Below are 21,627 nucleotides of genomic sequence, written 5' to 3'. Positions count from 1 at the left end.
GAAAACAGTAGGTCAACCCCACCCTTTATTGTCTTCGAAGAAATCATCAACCCAAGGCTCTTCTTTTGAAACTGGCGTAAGTGGTCCTGATTGATTGGGAGTACCTAGGGCTAAGCCCCTTGCCAGAGGTCATGCTTCCCAACTCCCAAAACTCGGGTGCACTTTGTGGAGTCAGAAAAGTAGACGTAGCCTCTTTTTGATACCATGGATTTTGTGGATGAGTTGCTTGCCTGGTCTTAAAAAGGTTATGCTATGACTCTTCACAACCTGTTGAGAATTAGGAGACAAATATCCAAACCCGAATGGGGTTTTTTTTGCAACCTTCCTTAAATCACAGTAGACTACTCTGTGTGTGTGTGTGTGTGTGTGTGTGTGTGTGTGTGTGTGTGTGTTTGCCTATGTTGGTAGGAGGGTTAACAAAATATATTAGGCCTTCAAACTATGTTAGTAGAGGAGCAATATTAGTTGTAGGTACTGAAGCTATTTCCTGCAGAGAGAAATCCAGGCAGAGACACAGCAAGGGTCTTTGGCTATGGAACTGGCTTTCTTACAGCTAACGGTTGGTATATGTGAACATCTCTTCAGAAGGCAAAGCAAGCAGCAGTGAGGCAGGCAGAGAGCCCACTTCGGATTCCATTAAAGCATCTTCTCCCCAGAGCTTCCCAGATGCGCAGTGTACTGCGTTGATGTCACCAGAGGCATCAAACTCAGACTGGGATTTTCAGGATTAAGGAGTGAGTCTACATTTTAAAGACATGGTTATGGCACAATCAAATTAAATCCAGAAGGGCAGGGGGGAGAATCCAGACTAAGAGATCTGACCCTGGCAGCTGGCACCACTTGCTCGTTATTAACTGAAAAAGCAAAGGTGAAAGCTGATCACCTGGGACAGACAAAATCTTTGGACAAAAGGCAACATGGCCAGCAAAGAGCCAGAAATCAAGAAAATACCATGAAGTAGTGTCTATAGTCAAGTCAAATGGCTTATTGAAAATGCCATCTCAGCTCATTCCATTTAATTCCTAGGAGCAAGCAATAGTGTTTATCATATTTCCTCAACCACCTTATAATGTTTCACTCTTTTGATAATTCCTTGAACAGTACTAGTTAGAGAGAAGGTGTTCCAAACAAAACAAAACAAAACAAACAAAACAAACACCAAAAAAACCCGTAAAAAACATTTAAGCCATCCTTTCTATCAGTTAATTTTCTATAGCCAGTAGACTTCTGTGACTTGCTTATTCTTTCTGTAGCTCAAAATATGATGACATTCTCGGATCAACAGCCATAATGAATGTTTATTTGATGATTATTGAGCACTGACTACATTTACATTAAATAAAATGTGTCATCCTGTAGCTATGGTCAACATGACCCCGTTAGCTTTCAGAATTTAATCTCAATTGATATTTTCTCAAGAAACTTTTTCAAAGCAGGCCAGGTTCCTTGTTTCTTTGTTTTTTTTTTTTTTTTTCTTTGTAACGTTTGCCCTAAGTATTTATATGTATGTATTCATCTGCTCAGGCTGCTATAAGAAAATATCACGGACTAAATGTCTTAAACAACAGAAATATATTTTCTCACAGTTTTGGAGGCTACAAATCCAGGATCCAGATGTTGGCAGGATTGATTTCTTCTGAGGGCCTCTGTTTGCTGGCAGATGGTTGTCTTTTTTCTATCTTCACATGGTCTTTTCTCTGTACATGTCTGTATTCAAATACCTTCTGCTCATAAGGACACCAAACATATGGAAACTTACCATCATTACCTTTTTAAAGATCCTGTCTCCAAATACAATTGTGTTTTCAGGTACTAGGTGTTGGGACTTTAACATATGCATTTTGCAGGGACACGATTCACCTCATGCAATGTATATTAATGTGTCTATTTAATTGTTGTCCAGTGTGACTTCTCATCACTAGAATGTAAGCAACCATGGAAACAAGTACATTATTTGCCCAAGCCTTGGTCCAACACCTTGCTTACCACACGTCTTCCATAACTATTTGCTACACGCATGAATAAACTAGTGGAGTTGACCTCTAAAACATTTCCGAAAGATAGAATTTTAACAAGGAAAGAAGAGTTGGTAGTGATTTTTAACAAACATTCCTGTTACAACAATTATATTCTGCATAATGTGTCAAACCCAGGAAAGAGCTATACTCAGGGGAGTACTAATTAGATAAAGGGCAAGGGAGCTCCCAGGGGTAGGGAGACGGCCTGGAGAGTTGCATTGTGCAGGATGGAAGTACTGTGTGGAATGTTGGCAGCTGGGTGGTTATAGGCTATAGCCCTGCAATTAACGGAGCTGCTCCCCAAATATTGTCCTTTCTCATATAAGCCATTTGTAGCTAGCCACCACCTGCACATCAAGTAAACATGACGAGGCCGCAAGCTTCATCCTCTGCTTCAATTAAGTCGTCATTAATGCCTCAGTATTTGAGCTAAGATAATGTTAATGAGAAAATCCCATTAGCAAGGGCAAAAACATGGATAGCCACACGGCTATGATTGTCACAACAAGCTGTCTGGTTGAGCACAGAGTTCGAGTTTCAGAAGATAATAACATGATGAAGCATTTCGTGTTATGGAAAACTGAGCAATGCAATCGCCTGAACTTTAAGATACCAAGCAAAGGTTGGAAATGTTTACCAAAGTAGTGATTTCTTGGGCATCTTCAGCTTTTTAAGTTTTGATTAATGACAATGGAAACATTGTATTTCTTAACTCACTGTTTTTTCTCTATCTCTCACTCAAAAGGGAATTGCAGGAGCTAGATTTTTTTTTATCATAGCAGATTAATCTTGTCAAACCTGCTATCACTTCCCTTTGTCTTTTATAATTTTTACTTTGACAGTTCTCTCATATAACTTAGGTTCCTCCCATTGGCTTTAGGAAACTTTTGGAGTATCTACTCTGCACTGAGTACTGTGGTTGAACCTGGGAGGGGGGCACTGCCCACCAGGAGCTCATAGGCGTGGTTGGAAGAGACAGTACAGAGGTATTAATGAATAATGCACAGGGAAGCACAGGGAAGAGACAGCAGGACAGGGGAGAAAGGGAAGGCTTTCTAGAGGTGGAGATGTCACAGCTTGGTTCTGAAGAATAAATAGAATTTGGCCAAATAAGGAGGGAAGGATCGGATGCTCTAATAAGAGATGAGAAATAGAACAAGAACTGGAGGTGTAAGACTATAGAAGCTTAGATGCCTGGGGCCCAGAGGGCAAAAGATGAAGCAGCGTTTTGGTCAGGGACCCCAGAGTTTGTGCTGTATCTTGGAGAGAATAAGGAAATAACTCTATTGAGTTTAGCTTAATGTTTAGCATGTGGATGTTTGATCTCAGCATTCAAGTCTGCTAAGGAAACCACACCTTCACCATCAACCACAAATGTATTGTGACTTCCTAACAGACCCTAACGGATGGCAAAACAAGATGTTTTCCCATTATGCAGCAATCAAGGGTTTTCAGGATCCAGGTTACCTTGAAATATGAGCCAGGCATTAATGACTAGGAAAGGTTTAACCGTGATTTATGGCCAATGCTCACGAGAGGGCCTGCTGCTGACACTTGGCAGTGGAGATTCAGTTGGTCTGATGCTCAATCCATCAATTAGCATTTGGAGAGGGCAGAATGCTGCTCTGCTGATACTGGAGCTGGTGGGGGGGTCCCAAAACCTGACTCAGACTCTGACCCCCAGGTACCTGTCATCCCACTGGGAAGTGGAAACTTACATGGACGGATTGTTAATTAATACCACAAGGTGGTAAATATTATGAACTAAATAAATAGATCCGACTGCAGATGCTACAGGAATTTAGAAAGAGAATTCACCACGCACTAGTCTAGTCAAGGAAAGCCTGCTTCATTCATTTCCGGATTTATTAACTTATTCATGTATTCAATCAATCAATCATTCAGCACATTTTATATGCCCTGCACTGTGGTAGGTGGCTGTGATAGAAAGTAATAAAACGTATGTTCTCTGTCTGTACAGTTTAGGAAAGAATTTGCTGACACAAAAACTTGGCCTTGGAAGATTGGGGGATGGATTTTGAAAGGAGGAAATCGTAAGGATAGCATATAGGTGGAGCAGCGGCTGGGTGTGGAAGCCCCAGTTCACTAACTATGTTTACTTAGAGCATAATGAACACATGATCTAGCTGAGTAGAGAATTCTTGTAAGGATTTTGGAAAATAGCCTGAAAGGACAGAGGGAGACTTGGTTACAGAAACAATAGACTGTCCAGTGTGATTTTCATTCTCTGAGCTCCATGACCCAGTGGCGGAGTATTTGCTGTGAGGTCAATGATAACCTTGCAGTTTAGATAGTTGGATCTAGCAAGGTGTCCTCTATCAGAAAGAGACAGAGGACTGGGAAAAGAAGGGCATCATTAAAGAAATTCCCAGCTTCAGGGATAAGGAGTAGAACAAAAGTAGGACAGGGAATTTGAAGGCATATGTGAATTCAATCTACCATATGTAGGAAAAAGTTAAGAGAATTTGATAATTGATGGATAAACAGTGTGCCAGGAAAACATAACTCAGGCTCTAAATTGTAGCATAATGGTACTAGTAACAGTAATATACTCTTCTACTATGTAACTGACATTTTTAGACTTCCTTATTCAATTATTCATATATTGCCCACTTTATTCTCACAAAAGTTGACTGTGAGATAGTCAGCAAAAGTTGACAGCTACCTTCGAATTGTTAAATAACAGCATGTGTGAGAGGACATAGAAAGACTGTTGAATCGAGTTTTCTGGGGATGATAAAGCCTAGAAACTTTCAAGTCAAGCCAATCAATTTGTTTCTGTTTTACAGATGATGTAATAGGTTTAGAGAAATTAAGAAATCTCTCTAAATTTCTGGAAATTGTAAGCGGCAGGCACTTGAGCAAGGAATAGCAGGTGAATAAAGCTATCAAGGAAATCTGTAACAAGTTATCTCCAGGGTTGGAAACAGTCTTTGGGGACTGTGATTTGGCCTGGGCTACCTTTTTGCTCTTGTGTGTGGCTGTAATGGCCTAGGGTAGTCACGGCTGACACTTACAGGCCCTGAACAGTCACTTGGTTACAAAGGTTCATTGACACCTTGCAACATTAATTGTGATCTTGCTTTTCATTTTGTCTTTGAAACATAAAAAAGATGTTAAAATATGGTGACCATTGAAATGCAAAGATCTGTTAGAAATTTTATGGAGGAATTGGTGGGGTTAGAGAGACAGAGAGAGAGAGGTACAATTGAGAGCCAGAGTAGAAGAGTATGTCAAGGCTCTGCAACCTCGAAAATATTTTTTTAACTCAACGGCTCTGAGCCAAGGGAAGATTTCCATTCCCACCAAACTCACCTTTTAGCCCACCTGTCCCCCAAATGGTGAAAAAATGTGCTGTTGGTGACGGGGATTTGTGGTGTTGGTGATGGGATTGTGTTGTTGGTAATGGAAGGTTGTGGCATTGATGATGGAAGGTTTTGGTATTGGTGATGGAGTGTTGTGGTATTGGTGATGGAATGTTGTGGTGTTGGTGGTGGAGGGTTGTGGTGTTGGTGATGGAGGTTGTGGTATTGTTGATGGGAGATTGATGTTGGTGATGAGGTGTTGTGGTGGTGATGAGGGTTGTGGTGTTGGTGATGGAGGGTTGTGGTGGTGATAGGGGGTTGTGGTGTTGATGATGGAGGGTTGTGGTGTTGATGATGGAGGGTTGTAGTGTTGGTGATGGAGGATTATGATGTTGGTAAAGAGGGGTTGTGGTGTTGGTGATGGGAGGTTGTGGTGTTGGTAATGGAAGCTTGTGCTGTTGCTCATGGGAGGTTGTGGTGTTGGTAATGGAGAGTTGTGGTTTTGATGATCGTTCTTTGTGGTGTTGGTGATGGAGGGCTGTGGTGTTGATGATGGAGGGTTGTAGTGTTGGTGATGGAGAGTTGTGATGTTGGTGAAGGAGAGTTGGGTGGTGATGGGGGTTGTGGTGTTGGTGATGGAGGGTTGTGGTGTTGGTGATGGGGGCTTGTGGTGTTAGTGATGGAGGGTTGTGGTGTTGGTGAAGAGGGGTTGTGGTGTTGATGATGGAGGGTTGTAGTGTTGGTGATAGAGGGTTGTGGTATTGGTGAAGAGGGGTTGTGGTGTTGGTGATGGAGGGTGGTGATGTTGGTAATGGAAGGTTGTGGTGTGATGATGGAGGGTTGTGATGGTGATGGGGGATTGTTATTACCATCTAGTGAGCAGGAGTGCTGCTGCACATCCAACACAACAGGCATACCACAAGACACCTACTCACGCCTGTAATTCTAGCACTTTGGGAGCCTGAGGCAGGTGGATCACTTGAGGTCAGGAGTTCAAGACCAGCCTGGCCAACATGATGAAACCCCGTCTCTACTAAAAATACAAAAAAATTACCCGGGCATGGTGTTAGGTGCCTGTAATCCCAGCTACTCAGGAGGCTGAGCCAGGAGAATCGCTTGAACCTGGGAGGCTGAAGTTGCAGTGAGCCGAGATCAGCCACTATACTCCAGTCTGGGCAGCAGAGTGAGACTCTGTCTCAAAAAAAAAAAAAAAAATACTGATTTGTGCTACATGGATGAATCTTAGAAACATAATGCTAAGAAAAAAATACCAGTCAGAAAATAGAGCATAATGTATAATTTTATTTATATCAAGTGCCCAGAATAGGCAAATCCATAGAGTCCCAAAGGTAGATTAGTGGTGGTTGACCAGGGCTGGAGGTGCAGGGATAAGGGGATTGGGGGACAGTATATCAAGGTTACAGAGTATATTTAGGGGATGATGACATGTTTTAAAAATTGATTGTAGTGATTGTATAACTGAATCTATTAAAAACCACTGGGTTTCACACTTTAGATGACATATATGGTATGTGAATTTTACCTCAATAAATCTGTTACCAAAAAAATAAAATAAAAATAAAAGCAAAGTAGAATTCAGTAGCAGAACATAAAACTTTGCAGAGCTTTTTGGTCATCAAAGAGATGGCAGGAGCAGGGCAGGGCTGGCTGGAGTTGCCAGCATGATGAGCAAAAGGAGCTCAGCCCCAGTACCCACACTTCCCTTTGAACGCTGGCTCTGCCTCTGAGCAGCCATGGGGCCCTGAGCAGCCTCTCCACTTTTCTCTGTTACATCTATTACATGAGGGCAATCAACTTGACCTCCAGGACTATTGTAAGAGTTAGGAATTATATTATTTAAAGTGCCTGGCACATTGTAGGCATTTGTTACTGGTAGTGTGATGTATTATTAGCTATTTTTACAATTGGGGTATTTCAAAGGTTCATTTGCAAGTTCAGTAGCAAGGATGAAAACTGTCATTCTTTTTTTCTCTATGGAGAAAATCTTCCAAGTCTTTATTTGATTCCTAGGAAAGCACAGGGCAGCCTATTTAACTCTCTCTCTCTATAAGGAACCCTTTATACTGATGCCCTAGGCTGAATTCCAGAGCCTAAGAGAAGCCATGAGAACAAAAGTGAAGAGGACAAAAAAGTTTTCTGTCTTTTATTTCAGTTTAAACAGTTTGTCAGGTTTTTTAAGATTATAAAAAATGTACATTAAAAAACATTGAAAATTCCGGTATAACATAAAAGAAAGAAAAAACAAAAATAATGTGTGATTCTGTCAGTCTACATTATTGCAGTGTTTTTCTTGGTGTTAGTTTTTAACAAAATGGGAATCATGCAGCACGTACTATTTATTAAGAACTTCTCTCTTATCAAGATATCAGTAACATTCTTGGACATTGTGATGTTTATTGACTACGTTATATACCATATTAGGAATAAACCATGTTTGCTTTACCTAGCCTGCTATTATTGGAAATAGGGGTAGCAGTGAATTTTTGCTATTGTAAATAATGGTGTCATGAACTATCTTCACCATAAATCTTGGCTACAGCTCTGTTACTATTTTAGAAATAATTCTTCAGAATAAAATTAACAGGAAATGAGGTATGACATTCTTGGGATTTTTGATGCTTACTGGTGTATTGTCTCCCAGAAAGAATGTGCAAATTTAGGTGGCTGAAAACAACATATAAAATTGACTATTTCCCTCTATTCTCATTGAGATTGAGTATAATCAGTTTTTATCCTTTATTAGTCTGGGAGATGGCAAATAATACCCGACCTGTCTTTAAAGTTCAGAAATTGTATGTTTGTCCTCATCTGTTTCTGGAACCCAAATCCCATCTTTTAGGCCTCAGTTCCTAAATCATGGGGGTGCTTAGTGCCCCATATTGGCCCTCAATATCCTGCTCTTCTCCCCTAAAAGCATTTCTTTTCCCCCCATCAAGACATTCTTGGCCTAAAAGGTGTTGCTTTCCTGTTCTCCTCATTGGACATGTCTATTCTTTCAAAGCTATTTATCTCAAGGAGGTTTGGGAAAAAAGCAGTCGGATAAGGTGATTTCTTCCTAATTGTTGAATAATTAATAGCACTTCCACTTTTACCTTTAAGAGAGTATTCTTAATAACAAAACCTCGGAGAGTCTCTAGGGATATTATTTTGGATCTATTAACAGAATGAAGTGAAAACGAGGACCAGTTGAAAGTGGAGATTTTTAGCTGGGGATGTACCACTTCACTTACCTTGGAACCCGTGCCCGAGCAGCTCTCCTGGGCTAGTTCCAATTTCTCAGCTTCTTTCCTTTCTCTTCTGACACCTCCAATGACGTGGCTCCCGACTGTGGCTGCACAACATAATTCCAAGTCCTGGGATAATCCCCAGAAATCTGACTTAATTAACCTGGAGTGATCCCCAGGTTCTGTATTTTCAAAAGCTCCCCAGGCAATACCTGCATCGAGAACTATTGTTCTAATAATTTTCCTCCGCAGAGCTAAACTTTTCACCCAGGCTCCCCCTGCAGGGACTGGGGACCATGTAGAAAAAGGCCAAATCAAAGAAAAGGCAAACCAAAAAAAAAAAAAGAAGAAGAAGAAGAAGAAGAAGAAGAAAACAACCAACCAAGCAAACCATCATTATGTAAAAACTTGAAAGAGAGAAATGGATGGCGATGTGGGGAGAGGACAAGACCCACAATCAGAACAGATGATCCTACAGACACCCATTGAGCAGACCTCTCCTCTCAGGCCAGTGCCATCTGTAACATGAATAGATGGTAGATAACTAATTGGAGGGGACACTTACTGTGGCCTCTATAAATACATTCTTCTCTACTGTAGCCCTGATGCCTAGCAGGGTGCTTGACCTTTAGGGAGTATTTAGAACTTTTATTCTGAACTAGTTACTAACACCCTTCCAGTCTAGAGTCTACCTGCAGATACAGTCCCATATGTTATGCGGATGTATTCAAATGAGTATGCAAATGAACATGTTTAAAAAGGACTTACAATTGACTGTCTTCCCCAAATACCCCTGAAAGAAGTCAAATGTTCATCACCAAGAAACACCTGACAGATTCTCTGTCTCATTAGCAGAATCCCTGTGTCCAGGACCCAAACCCTGGTCTTGTCTAAGGACAACTGCCTTTGGGAGGAAGTGGGGCCACCAGGCTGAGAAGCCTCTGGGTTCTCTTCTTCACCCCAAGCAGATGTTCAGGGTTGCAGTGGAGACTAACTTTGAGAGATCTGGCTGAAAACACATCGGGTCTCCTATATCTGGGATGCACTGAGCAGATGGGTCACAGCTGCCCAGGTGCAAATACAGCTGGGTTCCAAGCCTGGTGCTGTGCTTCTCCCAGGGCAGCCTGGGAGCTCAGGGGCACCAGCCATCTGGGAGCTGAGGGGCACCAGCTCTTCACTTGCCACTCTGAGGGTCTGCCACACCTCTGTGGTGATCCTCAGTGTTTTCTTCCCAGCTGGCTGCTTTGGGGCTGCTCCAGTAGGCTCTACCAAGGCAGGTCTGTTTTACCTGCAGAAATACCTCTAAATCCATCACTTGCTTTGCATTTTCACTGCTGCTACTTTAGGTGAGATCTTCTCATTCTGCCTCCGGGGACTCTGCAAGCAATAGGACCTGTGAGTTCTGCCTCCAGCCTTGACCCCTCCCAGCTGCTACCATTGGCTCTTGTGCTAGCTGATTCTTTGAATAAACATCTCCAACCCTGATATTACCATCCTAGAGAGCCCTCATGGACTCCCATGTTCTAAAGCTGTAATTTTCATCTTTGGCTGCACATTAGAACCACCCAAGGAGCTTTTTTAAAAATGTAGATGCTTAGGGCCCATGCCCAGAGATGCTGATAGAATCGGTTTGGGAAAAGTGCTCTTCAGAATCATTCGTCAAAGGATATTGTTTAAAGTCCTCCCGAGCCTGGCATGTGAGACCCCTGGGAGATTGGATCCTCTTTCCAGCTGCCTTCATATTGGCATCTCCTGCTTCTCAGTCCAGACCTTTGTTTCTTTATACAGGCTCTGTGTCTCCTGGAACCCTTGCTCCCAGAATCACAAACTCTTGCTCGTTTTCCACAACTCCCCTTAACTGTCACCCACTTCTGTGAAACATTCTTGGGATCCTCTCATGGAGTTAGTTAGACTTTCTTTCTTCTCTGCTCATATGTTGTTGTTCCACCCAGAATTGCAAAAGGTGGTGTTGTTTGCTTACTTCTCTGTCTACCCCGCTAACCTGAACTCAAAAGACGTTATTTTAATCTTCCTTGCATATCTCTCTGCCTCTTAACAATGGACTACCCTAGGGTAGAGATCATGTGATGTTAATATCCATACCCTCTAATGCCAAAGACCATTTCGTATTTGTCGCTCTGTTCATTTTTTAAGCTAACATGACTGCCAGCGTATGATTGAAATGACCTATTCTGCATTACCTGCTGGACTAACTGGTGTTATCCCCACAATGGCCTGTTAAGTACAGTCATTGTCCTCTTTGCAAGTGAGGAAACTGACACAATGAGAGGAAAGACAACTCAACATGTAACAGGGCACAATAAATGACTGTTTAGAATTTAGAATTGTGTGGCTATGTGCTCTTGCCACAGAAACTCTCTGTAACCAATCAGTTAATATGCTTTTATTTTCTTCAGCAAGCACTTCGCACCAACAGGACACAGAGTCTTCGTAGATGATAAACTCTTTAAAGGAAATAGTTGAAACCTCATGACTAGTTCCCAATACAGTTTCCTCAGTAAAGTAGGTCAGCAGCACAGGGTACACGAAAGACAGCTGGAGCAATGGAATAGGAGAGAAAAGAACTTTACAAAACCATCCACCTTTCTTCCAGTGCCTTTAGAGACAGTCATGCCTCATTTCATTTGATCCGTTTGACAGTGATAAGGGGCAGGAATTATAATATTTACAGATGATAAAATCAGAGCTTAATGAAGGTGAGTAACTTAGACAATGTCACCTAATTTAGAATGAAAAACGCTGCAATTGGATTAGTATGTTACCTCTCTCCAACTGGAGGCTGCCTCTGCCTGGTACATCATTGGAATCCAGCTTTCCTCATCTACTTTAAAAATAGCTCACTTTTTCCTAAAATTGTTTGTAGGAAAGTATGAGAAAACTAAAATTGCCCGTAACTCTACCACTCAGATAAAATTGCTGGTAATATTTTGAGTTCTTTTATTTTTCTGTTTTTTTTTTCCTCTGCATTTATACAACAACAGATCAGAATATGTGACATAACTTTGGTTGTGGTATGTACAACATTTTGTATTTTTCCCTTTTGTTTTTAAACAAAACATATCAGAAGCAGTTTAGCCATCTTTTTTAAAAAAGATAGAGATTAGAATGAAGTGGTACAAAGAGGAAGAGCAATGCTTTTTATGAACCTTCCAAGGGCTTGTATCCAGCCGAGTGAGGAGTGGGTTTGCTCTGAGAAGGGCATGGACGGCAGCAGGCTGGGAAATAAGCCCCCTTTCTCCAGGCCTTCCGGACCCATCATCTCTAGGCTTGCTCTCTTGTTTCTCTTGCAGGCAGCAACTTGAATGATGGCTTGTGGCACTCAGTTAGCATCAACGCCAGGAGGAACCGCATCACGCTCACTCTGGATAATGAAGCAGCACCCCCAGCTCCTGACAGCACTTGGGTGCAGATTTATTCTGGAAATAGCTACTACTTTGGAGGTAAATTCTCCAGCCTTTAAGAGGGAAAATAAAGAAGGGAGGGAAAGTGAAGTGGGCAATTATTTCACTATGGTGGTTCTGGCTTGGTCAATTAGACAATTATCCCCCCCGCCCAACATACACACACACATCCTCAATCTCAAAATAGTGAGAAGCAAAATCTCTCACAGCTGTGGGCAAATATAAATTATCTAGGTCAGTGCTGAGGAAGAAAAGAACTTTAGCTACAAGAGCTGGTGTTATATAACACATCCAAAGGAGATTTTTGTAGCCATGCCAAGCCCTGTGATCACATGGGAAAGGAGAAACTCAGTTCGAAACTTGGAGAAAGTGTATCAAGAGTCAGCAGTACCTGCAAGAGGCAAAATCCAGGTGGAAAGGCACAACCAGCATGCTCAGCACCTGGGTCCCTCCTCTGCCACTTTCCTCTCTTAGTCCCCTGTCCCCTCCTTCCCCACATTCCTAGAGATCATGCCCACAGAGAGCCAGGAATGAGGTGGAACTAGGAGGCCCATGAACTTGTAACTCCACGTGTAGAAGCCAGTTCAGATTGTTCAGATTCTGCCTTCTCTGATGTTAAGTGAATCCTGGGAACCTTTCCAATGACAGGAACACAAGGGCAAGCTGATGGTGAAGAAAAACATATAATTAGGCATCTACTGAATTTTTATAAATGCATATATATGTATGTATTTAGTCTTTCAAAAGTATTTTTCAATAAAAATTAATATCTAGTTTCATAGTTAGTTGTTTGTATTATAGAAACAATCTCTGAAAATGATGTAACCTCAATAGCTGTCTGACCTTGAGAAAGGTACTTATAGTCCCTAAACTTCCTAATCTGAAACATGGGGAAATAAGTTCACCTCCAAAATTTCAGGAAAAGTTAAGTACGACCAAGGTTTAAACGTATAGCACAGAGTGTGCCACATGGCAGGGGATGGGGAAACTGGCTCCACCTCCTTTAGATATAAGTCAGGGTCTGGTCTACAGTTTCCTTATTCTTTTCCTATTAGTAAATTGAAGAGAACTATTGTATAAAATTATGCATAGTCTCTTAAACAGAATTTACAGGTCACTTCTCTCATACCAATGGAATGTGGTTAAAGCTTTAAAATGCAAAAGGGATTTTGCACAGGTGCAGTGTATATCTCAACATCTCCTAGTGGGGAAGCAATATCTTTGTGGCTTGATTTTAGGGTGAGGAAGGGCCTATGACCTTTACCTCAAATCTCCTCCCCCTGTGCATGGCTTAACAAATTCCTTTAGGAAGGGAATACACGTCCAGTCTCTGCAAAAGTTGTATGACTTACCTCATTTAATTCATGCAGAAACCTTGTGCAGTACATAATACCCCCACTTAATAGATAATAAAACTGGTATTTGCTGAGATGAAAGAGTTTGTGCAACGCCATAGAGCTCATGAATTCAAATCCAGGTCTGTGTTCCCACAGCCCACCAGTGAAAACAGAGATTGGAACAAATGTATTATAAAGATCATAGAACAAGGGTGTTGGGGTCCACAAAGATAACCTCACAGACCGAATAATTGTGCATCTTATGCAATATTTCAGCATCAGAGGGAAAAACTCTATCTTGAATTTATTCTTGAGGGAAATGTTTGTTACTAATCCTGATACAATAAGCATCTGACATGCCTCAGAGACAAAATGGCTCTCCTGCCTCAGTTGAAGGAGTGTTCTTAGAGGCAAGTTTTAAGGGACCCTGGGTTTAGAATGTGAAGATTTATCAGTGATTTGAACAGTGTTTAAACAAACGCCCCACACGTAGACTGTAAACTTAAGGAAGGTGAAAAATGAGTTTCAGTAATAATAGTCAACTTACATAAATTCTCTCTACAGCTTCAATTAGAAGTTGTAGCATCTCTCTTCATTTTATAGTGTGCCTGTGAGCTGTTAACCAGCTGCTGGGCTTCAGCCCAGCAGTGACTGTCTATTAAAGATGGCTGAAATAATTCCCAGTTATTTATGGGTTATTACCATGGTTTCAAGCTTGCATTCCCATATGCTCTGAACCTATTAAAGCCATTGGGATGGAGTTTGTAAGGAGCACGAGCACTCATATCCCTGAAAGGCTCTATACCCATCTTAATGAGAAGTAGATATGCCCTGGTTGCAAGCTACACTAAATCAGTGTAATTTTTTTTTAAGAACACCCTTTAAAAAGGTATAGTGTTAACCTTTCCCATATGCTATTACAGCCCTAAAATGACATGCATTTAAACCCTTAATTCCTTCTAAAACCAGCAAAATGTCTGATTTTGCTTTGCACATCACGTCAAAATTCCAGTTATGCTCCTGTGTGTACCTTTCTCAGGAACTAAGCCTGTTAATGCTAACAATTAACCGGACAATTCCTCTGCTGCCATCCCTACCCAACCATCCCTACCCAAAGCATAATTTCCTTTGAAAGCGTAATTCAGAATTGAATTGTGCATTTAGATATGTATTTCAAGACAGAACCAAAATTCTGAAGTAGCTATAATACGTTTCTTCCTTGGGGTGAGTGAAGGATGCCATATGAAAGAATAGAAAATAGCTTACCCCAAGGAAAAAAAAAAGTAAGAAGGAGACACCTGTTACAGTATTGATATTCCCTTTGCCATGCTTTTTATTTTCTCTACAGTGATGGAGTATGCCCTATTTTGTACCAATTCTGTCCCCTCCCTGAGAATGCTAGGATTTACAACAAAAAGGGTGTGCACTGTTGTGAATGAGAAAGCACCAAAATAATTAGACCTCAAGGTCTTCCATCAATAGGTCGCCAAAGCAATGACGGATCATTTCAGCATTCTTCTTCATCTTTTTTCTCTGTCCCACAGGGTGCCCCGACAATCTCACCGATTCCCAATGTTTAAATCCCATTAAGGCTTTCCAAGGCTGCATGAGGCTCATCTTTATTGATAACCAGCCCAAGGACCTCATTTCAGTTCAGCAAGGTTCCCTGGGGAATTTTAGTGATTTACACATTGATCTGTGTAGCATCAAAGACAGGTAATTATTGTCTCTTCTCCTCTGTTCTCCCACCCCCTTCCCATTCTCACTGTTCTAAATATGAATTTCTTTAAGCAAAATTCTAATCCACCGACATTAGCCACATTAGACATAATTGAGTTGCCTAATGGAAAATATTTCTGAAAGGATTTCAGGCCCAGAGAAAAATGGTTTAAATTAGTTGAGTCTCTCTTCATGTTGACTTGCAGTAAATGGGATATGCAAATTAAATCAAAATACAAATTTGTGAAAGGATTAAAATTTTATGCATAAACAACATTTGATTACTTTGAAGTTAAAGCAAAAAGGAGGAAGGAATTACTTCTCTCCTAAACCATTTCATTTTTCACTGCTGTGTGTGTCCTTTCTAACACAGACAGATGAGCATCGGACCATCTGGGAAGTCTGCAAAAGAGGTTCACGAATGCCCAATAACATACAACTACTCCTGGATTTGGCTGTTTTTTGGTCTTACTGCCCCTACCACTGCTTCTCTGGTCCAGAGGAGATCAGAAAAACTCACTTTAGCTCTCCATTTCCCCTGGGATCTTGCTCTCCTTATAATAGAAGTTTCTAAATGCAAAGACACACTGCAGAAAACCAAAGAGGATGGATTCTGAATTTACATCAAAGTTTACCATGTTCTTCTTCTTTCCTCTCCAGAGCCTACTTCCTTCATTCTTCCAGTTCTTCTCACCCTTGTCAAAATATCATTTATAGAATGGGTGAATAATATCTGTTCAGTGCTTGCCTATGTGTTGATGAGACAGGGTCTCTGCTTATGTTTCATCAGGGAATAAATTAGCCATTACAATAAAGTGAGATACATGACCAAAAGTGCACCCTTATTTGTCAGACACACAGCAGCAGCAACTTAGTCTGACCCCAGAGAATGAGTCCAAGAAGGTTTCAGAAGATAATGCTGAGTTGAATCTTAAAGGAGAAGACACTGGCAGGCTAGGCTGAGGTTGAGAGGGGAAGGGAGATTGGCATAGAAGCAGGAGAAAGCATGGATTGCAAGTATTTCATCAACTCAAAATACTTTTTTGGCATTTGAAATCTCTAATAGTTGAGTTGGCAATATCTATTTTTCATAGTGGCATATAAAATAATGGTATATCTTACAATTAGTGGTGTCTTAGATTAAATAATATATAGCTCAGTAGGGATGGTAGGTCACTGTGGATGGTGCACCTGGTGTAAATATGTCCAGAGATGTGGGGGCAGGACCAGTCATGAAGAACTTTGTGTACCAGTGAGATTTGGTTTCATGCTCTTGGTGAGAACCATGGAGGAAGGTGGCTAGCTTTTCCTAGCAGAAAGAGTACTCAAGAAGAAGTGAGAAAGGTGGATTGGAAGAGAGCTTGCATACAACTAGGCAGGTGATTGCCCAGTTCGGGAGAGGAATAATGAGTAGTAGCAGGTGACTCTACTGAGGGGCACAGAAATCGGCCATGCAGTGCATAGTCTCTGCTAACGCTGAAATGAGCTGCATAACTTGGTGAAACTTTCCACACATTTCTCCGTTAACATCGCTATGCATGGGATCATCAACAAATCATGCAGATTTTCTGTCTCTTCTGCTTTATTTTTTTTTCTATTTGACCAGCTGAAAAAGTGGTAATAAAATATGTGCTTCATTAAAATGTGCTAGTTTAGAGCTTGGAGAATAAAAGTTATTGCAGGCAATGGTTGCCAGACCAATAGTGTTTAGTAATGGCGTGGGAGAAGCATCCTACTTCATCAGCCAGTGCAGCCTCTTCCAAAGTGTTGATCAATACAGGGAATATTTATCAATAGGGGTCTCTAATGCTACCTTAATTTTTAATCAAGCAAGCTCTCATTATTTTCGATTGCATGAAAGTCATTGCCATATGCACTGCATCATTAGTTTTGTGTAATTGTAGTCTTGTATAATTGGATTACGTACAATTGTGCTTTCGTTAATTGTATAATAAGGGATTGTGTTTAGTTTCGTGGGTAAATGGTTAAGTTTTTCTTGATTTACCAGGCGCTGTGTCTAACAGAAGGGAAAGCTGCGGCAAGGGACTGTGCTTGAGTCACTATTTCTTGAACTCATATTTAATGTTATCTGAAGAGGGGCAGGAGTTACAAGGGCAGGTGGTTTCTGAATTTGGTGTTTCACTTTTAATGTGTGAATCAGTGTGAACTGGATTTCAGGTTAAGTACAAACTCTTTGCCTTCAAGGAGCTTGCTATTTGGTGGGAGAGAGGAGGGGAATAGGCTGGCAGTGGTTTTCCTTACCTGGACAGCTGTCTGAAAAGCCCACAGAGGACAGCCTGAGAATCTCTTCTTACTCTGAGACTCCTTTCCAATCCCTTGTTACAGGCCGTAGAGACCCAGGTCTCCATCTGCCTCTTTGTGGTTATCCTACCCCTTCTTTTTCTCTCTCAAAGTGAAGTGGGATCCCACCCTGCCAGCTTTTCTTTTATGCTGGCCCCAACGCAGCATCTTACATACTTAAAGAGTCTTAGTGCTGGTCACGTGGGAAAATCTAAAGACATCTAAATCTAAAGACATCTAAAGCAGCATTCCGGCCGGGCACGGTGGCTCACGCCTGTAATTCCAGTACTTTGGGAGGCCACGGCAGGTGGATTAACTGAGGTCAGAAGTTTGAGATCAGCCTGGCCAATATGGTAAAACCCTATCTCTACTAAAAATACAAAAACCAGCCAGGCGTGGTGACACATGTCTAATCTCAGCTTCTTGGGAGGCCGAGAGAGGAGAATCGCTTGAACCCAGGAGATGGAGGTTGCAATGAGCCGAGACGGTGCCGCTACACTCCAGCCTGGGCGACAGAGTGAGACTCCGTCTCAAAAATAAATAAATAAATAAATAAATAAATAAATAAATAAATAAATAAGTAGCATTCCTACCTGAGGCACCAATGTTCCAAAATCTCAAGGGCTCCCTCCAGTTTAGTTCCTTTAAGCAACTTCCTTTTGAGGTGGTACCTAAGACCCTGACATCTGCTGCCCGGTTTACACTGTTTACAAACCACCTTTGACATTTCATCCTGAGCAAAAGCGGAAAGGGTCTCTTCTCAGGGATTAAGAAACTTTAACCGATGTGCATCTCAGGGATGGGCAAAATTACCGAATCTTCTGGCTTCTGGGAGGAAAGGAGTTGGAAGAACTGGCCTAGCGCACAGCTCTGGAAGCAGGAAGGTGTTGGTGTTGAGCATCTCCAGTGCCTGGCAGTGCATGGGCAGGATGGGGGAAGGAAGCAGCAGCAATTAGAATAAGGCATTCCTGACCCACACTGTGCCCTGTTCACGGTCCTTCTGAACCTCTAGGACACAGTCTGCAGCTGCTGCCTCTCTTCTGCAGACCAAACCACCAGCCTCATAATTTCTGCACCCTAAGCCCCTGTCCTTCATAATAACCATCTTTCCAGCCTCTTTGACTTGAAGTAGGCAAAACACAATAGTCTAAGCCAGCGGTCCCCAACCTTTTTGGCATTCAGGGACTGGGGGCTTGGGGAGGGATGGTTTTAGGGTGATTCTAGCACGCACATTTATTGTGCACTTGATTTCTATTATTGTTACATTGTGATGTATAATAATTATGCAACTCACCATAATGCAAAGTCAGTGGGAGCCCTGAGCTTGTTTTCCTGCAACTAGATGGTCTCATCTGGGAGTGATTAAAGACGATGACAGATCATCAGGCATTAGATTATCATAAGGAGTGTGCAGCCTAGATCCTTCACATGCAGTTTACAATAGGGTTTGTACTTCTGTGAGAATCTAATCCTGAAGTTGATCTGATAAGAGGCAGAGCTTAGGCAGTAATGTGAGCGACGAGGATTGTCTGTAAGAACAGACGAAGCTTCGCTTGCTCACCCGCTGTTCACCTTCTACTGTTTGTTCCAGTTCCTAAGAAGCCACGGACCAGTACTGGTTCTGGTTTGTGGCCCAGGGCTTGAGGACCCCTGATCTAATCTATCACAGAGGAAAGTCACTTTCAATAAGGCTTCATTCGGTGAACAGCTGTTGATTCACCCTCTGTAGTTCTGTCTTATAGGTAGGCGTTGAGCGAGAGAGTGAGACTGACTTACATCTCTCCCTGAGCAGGATGTGATGCTGTAAAGGCTCTAGAAGCCCTGGGAGTCCAGAGGCACTGATATCCCCACTTTCTAAAAGGGGAAAGCTAAGACCTGGAGACGTATGTCAGTGTTCTCAAGGTCCCACAGGGCCGAAGTTCTGATCAAGAGTCAGGCACTGTGAGTATTCTCTCCCCAGTACTATCTAGCAAAGAGGCACTGATCTGGAAATGGCAGTCACTGTGGGTCCATGTCTCTAAATGTGTAACCCCATTTTCCGATTGTCGACCTAAAAGGAAAAAGCTGACGCAAAATTAATATAAGTAGAGAGTTCATTTGGGCCAAGCTTGCTTGAGGCAATCCAGGAGCACGGATTCAAGTTGCCCTGAATAGACACTTGGATTAGCAGCTGTTGCAACTGGGTTTCTAAAGGCAAATATGAGGACAAGGAGTGAACTGACATAAAGTTCTGCCAGGAATTCTCAATGGTTTACAGGTGACAGATTTGATTAGCGATTGGTTGTATATTGTTAAGCTGTAGGGTGTGGGTTGTAGTGTGTCCAGTGCAGCATGATTAGATTAACAACAAGCAGTTCCAAGAGATAAGTACACAGCACAAAGTGGGGGTGTCGAGTATGACTGGGGTGTCCTTTTAATGTTTCATGGGCCTGATCAGTAAAAGGACTTGCATTCCTCACATAAAAGTTGTTTTCTTTTCTCATGCTCAACCAGATCGAATTTTCAAGAATATGCAATATGTCAGATTCTTTGTAACATTTATGTGCCTAATGCAATTCCTTCCATGAGGGGACGTTCAGAGTGATATGCAATGTCTAGCAGGGCCTGAGTGGAGTAAGGTGAGCCAGGTTCAAAGAGTCTCCGCCCCACGTCCATGTAGATGATTCCCAGTCAATTTCAGGAGCCGTGTCCAGTCCTGTGAAGTTCAAGATCCAGGACAGGAGAGGCAGATTAGCAAATGCTGTTCAAGAGCATCCACAGGAGACAGGCTCCAAGGTATGAAGCCATACCAGGAGGGGAAAAACAGGGATGCTGATGAGGAAGGTGTCTGAGATTGGGAGAAGCAGAGGACATACCTGGAAAAAGTTCAGAATCACAGTGCACGTGGCAGCAGCTTTGAGAGGCAGCAGGACATGTTTAAATCCACCCCGCCCACAGCCTGAGATGTAATACACATTATTTAAACTTTTGTTCATGTTTTCTCTTTTGCAAAGCCAGGATCAGAAAACCTACCTTTGTGCTAAGAGTTGAATGAGAGAGGGAGAGAGAAATGAGAGCGTGCGATAAGTCAGGTGTTCAATTGCATGACTGGAATGCAGTGGATGCTCAATTAGACGTTCACCGCGTTAATTCCTCTGGCCAAAGGTTTGCCACTTCTCTGGTTTCCACAGGGAGAGAAGAGGCTTAAGTGCCCCGCCAGTCTTTCCCCAGATCCCACTGCTGCAAGTGATCCTCAGTAGTTTCTGAGGAGATTCCCATGTGAATATTTCACATGCATCCCCCCTCCCAAATCAGTCCGCTTTGTGACTCCCCTTGGGCTTTGGTCCCACTTGTTCAGAGGACCTGCCCCTCAGGGCCACCAGCCATGGCCCATTAGGAAAGCACTCATCAATTTGGGTGCCAAGGTTGTGGTCTTCAGATTTTCCTAAAGCATTAGTCTCAAGATCAGGACTAGAGTGAGCCTAGAGAATAAAATTTAAGGAGACCCCGACTTCTAGGTTCATGCATTTGTGGATCCTGCATTTGCAGAAACCTGAGAGTGAGGTCCTCTTTAAATCTTATAGGCAAATTGGAACATGTTAACATCAGAATCACCAGAAATGCTTGTTAAAACACAAATTACGGGGGTGGAGCCTGGAAATTTGCATTTCTAAGAAATTCCTGGGTGATGCTGCTGCTACTGGGCTGGCCTGGTGGTCATACTTTGAGAACCATGCTGTAAAACTTCTGCTCCTGGAGGACGCAGCATTGTGTGGAATCTGCAAAGCTGGTGTGGGTGTGGAGAGAGGGATGGTTCCTGCCCCACCCAGGGCCTCAAACAGCCACTATCCTGGCCAGAGTCTCTCTGAAAAGTTTTTGCAGCTCCCTCCATGTCCCAAAGTCCCTTTCTCCAAAGAGGTGTTGAAATCAACCCAAGGGATGCTGCAGGTGTTCACTGAGTTTCTTCTATCTCTGAGCTTTCCTGATTTTCCTCTCTCAGCTCCTCCCCTGCTTCCCACTACAAACAAAGCCTTCATGAATAACAAGGAAAATGATCAGATCCTCTGGTATGCCTCAGTGAGGGGTATTTTGGCTGGAGGAAAGTGTGGTTCTAGAGCAGCTACAGCTGCTGACAAGCGTAACTATTTGTTGTGAGGTACCCATGAACGTCACAGCTTGATCTTTCCTTCTAACACACTTCACAGCCTGTGGGAGGTGGCGGTGCTTATATAACAGCAGTGACTCCACCTCTCCCCAATATTGTCTACACAACTTTATAA

At 42.3% G+C, this 21,627-nt stretch overlaps 1 protein-coding gene across 1 annotated transcript in view; it reads left to right on the top strand.

The window, feature by feature from the left end:
* The window catches only part of CNTNAP5 (contactin associated protein family member 5), an 860,931-nt gene that overhangs the window by 462,517 nt on the left and 376,787 nt on the right, over positions 1-21,627 (top strand). Inside the window, exons 9-10 of the mRNA XM_005572890.5 lie at positions 11,901-12,050; positions 14,893-15,064. Of these exons, the coding sequence (XP_005572947.3) occupies positions 11,901-12,050; positions 14,893-15,064 (322 nt within the window). The remainder of the gene's footprint in view (positions 1-11,900; positions 12,051-14,892; positions 15,065-21,627) is intronic.

The sequence above is a fragment of the Macaca fascicularis genome, chromosome 12, assembly GCF_037993035.2.
Source record: "Macaca fascicularis isolate 582-1 chromosome 12, T2T-MFA8v1.1".
NCBI classification, from domain to species: Eukaryota; Metazoa; Chordata; class Mammalia; order Primates; family Cercopithecidae; genus Macaca; species Macaca fascicularis.
This window is presented reverse-complemented; position numbering and strand designations above follow the sequence as displayed.